This window comes from Cebus imitator, unplaced genomic scaffold (genome assembly GCF_001604975.1).
Source record: "Cebus imitator isolate Cc_AM_T3 unplaced genomic scaffold, Cebus_imitator-1.0 Scaffold196, whole genome shotgun sequence".
NCBI classification, from domain to species: Eukaryota; Metazoa; Chordata; class Mammalia; order Primates; family Cebidae; genus Cebus; species Cebus imitator.
This window is the reverse complement of record NW_016107511.1, coordinates 1,969,909-1,978,460: the sequence shown is the minus strand read 5'-3', so window position 1 is coordinate 1,978,460 and position 8,552 is coordinate 1,969,909. Positions and strand designations below refer to the sequence as shown.

General features: G+C 40.0%; 1 protein-coding gene across 1 annotated transcript in view; it reads right to left on the bottom strand.

The window, feature by feature from the left end:
- Nucleotides 1-2,162: 2,162 nt before the first annotated feature.
- ZNF367 (zinc finger protein 367) overlaps nucleotides 2,163-8,552 on the bottom strand; it is a 31,272-nt gene continuing 24,882 nt past the window's right edge. The window contains exons 5-6 of the mRNA XM_037745259.1: nucleotides 8,038-8,176; nucleotides 2,163-4,662 (exon numbers count right to left, since the gene is read on the bottom strand). Coding sequence (XP_037601187.1) covers nucleotides 4,440-4,662; nucleotides 8,038-8,176 — 362 coding nt within the window. The 3' untranslated portion in view covers nucleotides 2,163-4,439. The remainder of the gene's footprint in view (nucleotides 4,663-8,037; nucleotides 8,177-8,552) is intronic.

Sequence of the window (8,552 nt, the reverse complement as noted above, 5' to 3'; positions counted from 1 at the left end):
AGGAACAGGAAGAGCCCGGCGCAACCCCAGGTCCCGGCCCGCCCCCTGAGAGCGCCCCGAAGCCGGCGCTGGAGGCCCCTGCGCGCTGGGCTTCACCCTGGCTCCAGGCACCTCCTTCGGTCTTCAGGCCCAGAAACGCGTTGAAGAGTCGAAAAGCGCTGCCTTCTTCCAGACTTCCCTGGGGAGAAACGCTTCAGCAAGTCTCAGGGCTTGTTCTGCTTTTTTAATTTTTCCTACAGCTTTTTTGTTTAGCTTTTCATTGACGTACAATGAAATGTACACATCTTGCCAGTCCACAGTTTGAGATGAGCCTCGGCAAGGGCATCCACCCGAGCTAACTTCTGAAAGTTCTCTTCGCTGCCCCTTTGGAGTTAAACGCCCGCATCTCATCGCTATTGCTGTCAGTTAGGTTTGCCTTTTTCGCAATTTCAAATAAACAGGGTGCTTTCTAGAATTTATGAATGAGCATGTGCTCTCAGGGTTTTTTTTTCTTTTTTTTTTTTTTTTTTTTTTTTGGGGTTTTTTTTTTTTTTTTCTTTTTTTTTTTTTTTTTTTTGAGACGGAGTTTCACTCATGTTACCCAGGCTGGAGTGCAATGGCGCGATCTCGGCTCACCGCAACCTCCGCCTCCTGGGTTCAGGCAATTCTCCCGCCTCAGCCTCCTGAGTAGCTAGGATTACAGGCACGCACCACCATGCCCAGCTAATTTTTTGTATTTTTAGTAGAGACGGGGTTTCACCATGTTGACCAGGATGGTCTCGATCTCTTGACCTCGTGATCCACCCGCCTCGGCCTCCCAAAGTGCTGGGATTACAGGCTTGAGCCACCGCGCCCGGCCAGGGTTTTTCAGTCCATGTGTTAGATTCGCCCATGTGGTTTGTTTCATTGTTGAGCAGTATCACAAATTGTGTATCCATTGGTTGTTTCCAGCTTAGGACCATTAGGAAAAATGCTCCCAGGAAAATTCGTGAACGTTTGTGGGACCTGTGTTTTCATTTCTCTTCAATAAGTATCTAGGAGTGGCGTGGCTGAGAGTAAGGTGAGTGAAGCCTTGGGACTTGGGTGTCCGCTAGGTGCTTTGTGGGAGGTCCACTCCTCACGGAGGGCCCTTTGCCTTTGCGCCAGGTCAGTTGAAGAACTTCTCAGAACTGCCTAGTCTCGTCTTTAAAAATATAAACTTATAGCTTCTTAGAAAACTTGAATATTCCAAGTTAAATAAAAGTTGGGGCCTAACTGCATAGACGCGCAGAGAATTGTTTTTCTAAGGCACTGAACAACGAGGAGAATGAAAACTGAGAAACATTTTCAGCCCTGATAAGAACTAAAGCAGAACGTGTAAAAATAGCACTGAAAAGACCAGAACCCAAGTTACCGAAAACAAGAAAGAAAAAAAAAAAGACATGTAAGTCCATTTTAAGAGAAAACGAATTCCTATTAAAGTTGAACAGTCATTTTGGTTAATTTCCTCAGAACATTCAATGTTCTTGTGAGTCCCCAAATGTTTCGACTGCAAAAAGAATATTTTAAAGTCACCTTTAATGATGGCCTTCATCATAATTGCATTTGATTTGCTTGTATACACATGCTTCCAGGACCTTACTTGTCAAAATCTCATCCTTACTAACTGTTCAAACCGCGGCTCACACTGAGGAGTTGCTTGTGATATTCTGCTGCACAAGGGTAGGACAGACTGACCCTTGCTATTGCGAATACATAACTAAAGATCTACCAGAAATAACTGATGAAAAAAGAAAGAAAAATACACAGGCTTTAAGAGGATTCTTGAGGAGGTGACCCCAGAGTCAACCCATCCTAAATATAAGTCAAATGAAATCCCAGTTCCTTATTACCCTAGTTTAAGGCCTGGGGATGGGGTGGCAATAGTTTAATACTTATCCACAGCAGCAGTATGTTTTTAATACTATAGTAATGAACCAGATAAGGAAGTTAAACATCTATAATCTTAAAGGCCATAATTAAAGTAAGAAAAACAATTCACACTGTAATTACAACTATGCAAACATGTACTGAAATAATGCTGATGGATGAACATAAGACTGTTGGTGCTGTTGCTATCATTTAAAATTTTTCATATCATGGTTACTATATTTTTGATAGGAAAACAAATTATACAGGCTTTAAGAATTACCATGTACTTCAAATTTTAAATTAAAATAAATTTTTATTCAAAGCATCCTTTAAAATTACAGCATGTTTATTCTTATGCTGTTAACTCTGCCAAGCTACATCTTAGCCATATGAAGCATAAAACACTTCCAAAATTTGAATGTAAACCACATTTTTTAAAACAAAAAGCAGTCTTAACACACCTCAAATTTTAGATACCAATTTTATCCAAGTATATAGCTTATATCAAAAGAGAACATTTTAAATGTTTCTATAGCAAATAGTTGTAGTAATTTCTTAAACTGTTGTAATTATACAAATAAAACATGTTTATGAAAAACCTATTTGTTGACTAAAGCTGAGTGGAGAAACAAAGAAAACCCTTACTTTTGAAGGCCTTAAATGTTATCGTCTGTGAGTTGGCAAATATTTGTATTTGAAAACTTCTTACTACCCTTTAGTTAAGATGATCAAAGTTTAAATTTCCTAAGACTGATGAGTGTTGTTTTTAGTTCATTAAATCACGTATTTGAGAAGAAAACTTCTAGAGGAAATGCTGAAACATAAACCAAGGCAATTCAGATGCTATAGTCTCTCTTACCAGCTTGTAAGTGCTCCAAATTAAAATTCTATATACCACATTAAAAACAAAATTCTTAGACCATTACAAATATAAATTCTCTTATTTAAAAAAAAAATCCCTAAAGATTTGTAATTTACTGTACAGAGGAATTACATTTTTAAAGTATGTCCTCGTCATACACATTATTTGTACTATCATATCTCCTTTCATACTTTTTCTCCTCTTCCAAGACATTGACATGCCTCCCCTTCCCCAAGGCTACATATTTTAAACTATCTGTGTACTGTGACACATTGGGATTTTTGGATAAAGAAGCCTACTTTCTAATGTTTAAACTACATCTGTAGGAACCCTTTCAACTCAAAAAAGCTAAAAAGGCACTGAAGAGCCCATATTTCCCTCTACTACTATGAGTTTTACTCCAATTAAGCAATCTGTAAATTACCATGCTATGCATGTCAAAAGCCAAAATGATGGAAGTTTTTGCCTACATAAAGGAGGTGGTCTGCTCAGCTCTTGATTTTTCTGTTCATGCTCCAGTACATAAAGTGGTGTTTAACTTTATTTAGAAAAATGGCTTAAAACCACCATACAAGTTAACACACTTGCAGTTAAAACTATTTCAGAAGCCTACTTATTTGAGTAGCTAATATTTTCTGCAGTGTTTAACTGATAGCTAAATTTAGTGAACATAAAATAGCTTGGCATGTTACTCTGAAGTAAAGCAAGAAAGTGGCTTTATGCACTGAAAATATAAATATGGAGGCTTCAATTTTCTAATAATTCTAAAGAAGCAGTACAATTAAAATGTAGTGTTTGCTAACAAAAGATCTAAAACATTTCACTACAAAACAACCCTGTAGGTGTCCCTTTAGTAAAAATCCAAGTGCCAAATCTCATTACAGGGCCCTTAATGTTACTTTTAAAATTAACAATCACTATGTTACCTAGACTTTGCAAGATTAATCACTCAATTTCAGCCAATAAGAAATATGAAATGTGCAAAAGTTCCCAAGTTAACATGCTAGGGATGACAAGCGCTTTTCAAACTTAAACATTATACTGAGTTGTAAAGCCCCAGAAAGATAGAATAAGACTGATTTTGCTCCAATTTCAAAAATTCTGAACTATTGTGCATCTTACCAAGATCTTCAAATATCTATTTTCTTCTAAGTCCATTACTTAGAACATCTTCCAAAATAGCCTTCCATTTCTCTAGCCTTAGTGGGCGCAGTATTTTGCAATTTAAAATTATCTATCTTACATATCTTATACTTTCTTGCTTGCTTCAGTGTTTACAGTATTGTTAAACATACCAATATACATTGTTAAAAATGATCTTATAAATAATCTGTTTCAACCTTCTTTGGTTATTTGTACCATTCCGTTTTTTATGCAAGTGTCTTATTCAGAAAGTGCTTCCTGTGAGAACTACTTCCAATGAATGCATTAAACTTGCAAAATCTAGCTTCCCACAATCTGTCGTTTTCTACCCTGTACTGTGCAGTCCATATTTACAAAATATTTTAAACTTTACATCAAATCTATTTCCATATAAAAAAAGTGCATTTCTCTCTCACCCCATATTCTGGGGCAATAACATTCTTCATAAATTTCTACAGAATAGCAGCCTATGATAAGCAAATAAGGTGCTGAGCTTATGCCCAAGGATCTACTTTTTAAGTACACTGGGCAGTAATTCTGTACAGTGGAACAGTCAGTGTCCAGGCTACTGTCGGAGTGGCGCCCCAGTCAGGTTGGCAAGCTCTATGAGCGCGAGGGCTCCATGCAGGCGCTCCCGCTGCTCTTGCAGCCGGCGCTGGGCCCCCCTCTTCTCGTCGTCCTCTTCATCAGACTGAAGGTATTCCAGAGGGTCCTGCTGCTCCTGATCAGCCTTCTGAACCAGCTTGCTTTTCAAGGTGGGAGTGCGCTGCTCTCTCATTTCCCAATACCTATGTGAAATGCAGCTGAATTAGTTACATGGCAGACATGAAATGCCAAATGTTTACTTTTCTTTTAAAAAAGTTCTGTACCACAATATTACTTTTATGTGATTCAGTTTATAAAGTTATAAAGTGATTTAACATACATTTCTTATTTATAGAGGAAAGAAACTGAAGTTCAACAAGGTTAAGAGATGTGCTCAGGTTTCTATAATAAACCTGGCAGTTCTAGATCTTCTACTCACTCTCAAATCACGTTTTTGCCATTAAACTATTGCTACCTTAAAGATCCTGTGTGAAATGGACTAGAGTAAAATATAGAAATAGTAGAAAAAACAGTCTTTAGAAACTTATTTATCCTATCCCCAGAGGGATGGTAACTGACAGCGTTAACTCTGTAAAGTATTAGAGTCACAGACTATGACAAAGTGATTAAGATCTGGGACAGAGTTTATTCAAAAACTTGAAAACACTACCCTTATTCTACTACAAAGCCAACTGATAATTTACAAGAGAAAATGCAAATATTCAACTCTTTGGTAACTTAAAAAATGCATATTTAAATGACAGTAACATAACATACAAAAAAAAAAAGCCTTGTATGTTAATATTCATAGTAGCTTTATATGTAATAGCCAAAAATAACCCAAATGCCCATCAACAAGTAAATGAATAAACAAACTACTTTTGTATAAAACTACTATTTTACAGTGACAGCAGATCGGTGTTGTTTGAAGAGAAGGGGAACAGGGAGGAATGTGTGGTTCAGGTCACAGGGGGGCATGAGGAAACTTGGAAATGATGGATATGTTCACCATCTTGATTGTGGAGATGGTTTCACAGTATATACATATGTCAAAATGTATCAAACTGTACACTTTAAAATGTGTCAAACCATATACTTTAAAATGTATCAAATTGTACACTTTAAATGTAGCATAATCTCTTATATGTCACTTATATACCAACAAAGCGGTTATTTATTTATTTATTGAGACAGAGTCTCACTCCGTCACCGAGGCCGGAGTGCAGAGGCGCAATCTCGGCTCACCTCAACTTCCGCCTCCTGGGTTCACGTGATTCTCGTGCCTCAGCCTCCTGAGTAGCTGGGATTACAGGCGCCCGCCATCATACCCAGCTAACTTTGTATGTTTAGTAGAGACGGGGTTTCTCTATATTGGCCAGGCTGGTCTCCAACTCCTGACCTCTGGTGATCTGCCCACCTCAGCCTCCCAAAGTGCTAGGATTACAGCCATGAGCCACCGCGCCTGGCCTGTATTTTTAGTAGAGATGGGGTCTTGCCATTTAGCCAGTCTGATCTCGAACTCCTGACCTCAAGTGACCCACCCACCTCAACCAAAGTGTTGGGAGTACAGGCGTGAGCCACCACACCAGCCCCAACAAAGCTGTTTTTAAAAATTACACACAAAAAATAATAATACAACTACCAGATTTCAGGAAACCCAGACTACTCAAAGTAGAAAAGTTTTGGCAGTGCCCACAGAGGTCTAAAAAAAGAAGTGCAAATCGTTCAGTATGACTTGAAGGATGACTAGAAAAGGAGAATAGCAAAAGATAAGTTCAGCCAAGTCAGCAGGAACCAGGTAATGAAGGGCTTTGAATTCCGTAATAAAGGGCTTAGCCTTTAGGCTGAGGATCATACTGACATTTTAGAAAGATCCCTCTGGCAGCAGCATGAAAAACGGATTGAGAGCATTCAAGTGGCTAAATTTGAGTTACTAAGGAGGTAGATGTCATAACTTTGTCACTGAGTAGACAGGAAAAAGACAAGGAGGCCAGGTGCAGTGGCTCATGCCTGTAATCCCAACATTCTGGGAGGCCAAGGTGGGAGAATCACTTGACCCCAGGAGTTTGAGACTAGTGTGGGAACGTGGCAAGACCCTGTCTCTACAAAAAACTTAAAAATTAGGTGGGCATGATGGCACACATCTGTGGTCCCAGCTACTCAAGAGGCTAAAGTGGAGGTTCACTTGAATCCAGGACGTCGAGGCTCCAGTGAGCTAATAGTCCTGCTACTACAGTCCAGCCGCAACAAGAGTAAGACCTTGTCTCAAAAAAAAAAAAAAGAAAGAAAGAAAGAAAGACAAGGATGACCAGTAAGCTTCTGGCTTGAACAAAATTAGAAATAATGGGGCAGTAGGAGCCAACCAGGAGAAAGAGGAAGGAAGTGATGGAGATATTTAGTTTAAGGTACCCCTAGAATATCCCACCTAAACAGACAAGTTCTATGACAAGTGCTAACAAATTTTCCTGGACTTGAATAATCAAATAGTATTTCCAGATTCCATTATCTAATTCTTATGTATTTTTATCCAAACGAAACAGAGTGTATTTCTTCAAATATTTATCAAGGCCCATAAGCTATGCGTCCTAGGCTTACAGCAATAAACAAGACAAATATCCCTGCCCCGGGAAGCTTCCAGTCTGGCAGGGAAGGCAGACAATGAACAAATAAAACTGTGATGGATGTTTTTAAAAGGAAAAGGAAAGCATCTGATAAGTGGGTCCCAGGCCGTTTGTTTCAGGAGTTGGTGAGCAGGTCAGCGAAGGCTCCCTGAGTAAGAGATGAAGGTGAGCAAGAGGCTAAGTCAAGTGGCGAAGTGCTCCAGGCAGAGGGAGCAGGGTGCACATGGGCCTTGGAAAAAATTAAATTGGTATCTTTGGAACCTCAGCTAAAGAGAACCACTAACATCTATCCCTGGTTTTTTTTGAGACAGGGTCTCAGTCTGTCACCCTGGCTGGAGGGTAGGAGTGGAGTGGGGCCATCTCGGCTCACTGCAACCTCCACCTCCCAGGCTCTACCGATTCTCCTGCCTCAGTCTCCCAAGTAGCTGGGATTCTAGGCATGCACCACTACTGCCCAGCTAATTTTTGTATTTTTAGCAAAGACGGGGTTTCCCTATGTTGGCCAGGCTGGTCTAGAACTCCTGACCTCAAGTCATCCACCTGCTTCAGCCCCCTAAACTGCTGAGATTACAGGTGTGAGCTACTGTGCCCCGCTGTCTATCCCTGTTTTAATTGGCACACAGCTGATGCTAACAAAAGAAAATGAAGAGGGGTAGCATTCATGACAAATGAAACATAATACACATAAAACATTCTTTCAAAATGGGAAAACTCTTCCTTTTAAAATAAACTGTGGTCTGGGCACTCTAATTATATTGTAATTTTCTGTCACACACAGATTCTAAGATGCTAATAGAACTCATAACAATTTTATAGAAAACCAGAGGTCATTTCTAATTACGTTACAAAACGTATATAGATACAGCTTATTTAAAATGACAGGAGTGCCCAAGTCCCTAACATAGCCCAAGCCCACGCTACGCATCTTTGTGACAGACTGAAGGCAGCATTCCTGACCTTGCCAGCCACTCGGCCGCGGCCTTGTTGTCGGCAGCCTGATGCTTGCTGAGTGTGTCCGTGGGCTCCTCTCTCTTCAGCCTGGCATACGGGTGCTTCGGACAGTGGCGGTTTGCATGGGTGAATCTGCTCAAGCAGCCTTCAAAACACAAGGTTAGCACCTGTCAGGATCTGGACATCCAGCACACAGACATGTGGACAACATTCAGTTTCAATGGTATCCAGAAAGGTACATTAACACGGTGAAATTTAGGATCTATAATTTGGAGGAGAAAACAACCAAACCAGCCTTAGCACAGTCTCATCAATGCCAAAGCAGGGAAGGAAGACAGTCACATTTTGGTCATGGCCATGTGTGTTCAACACCACAGAAAGTGGTTTATTAGCAATGAATTCAAAATGTTCAAAATGGCAGGGCATGGTAGCTTATGCCTGTAATCCGAGAACTTTGGGAGGCTGAGGTGGGTGAATCACTTGAGGTCAGGACTTAAGAGACCAACCTGAAAGGCCGGGCG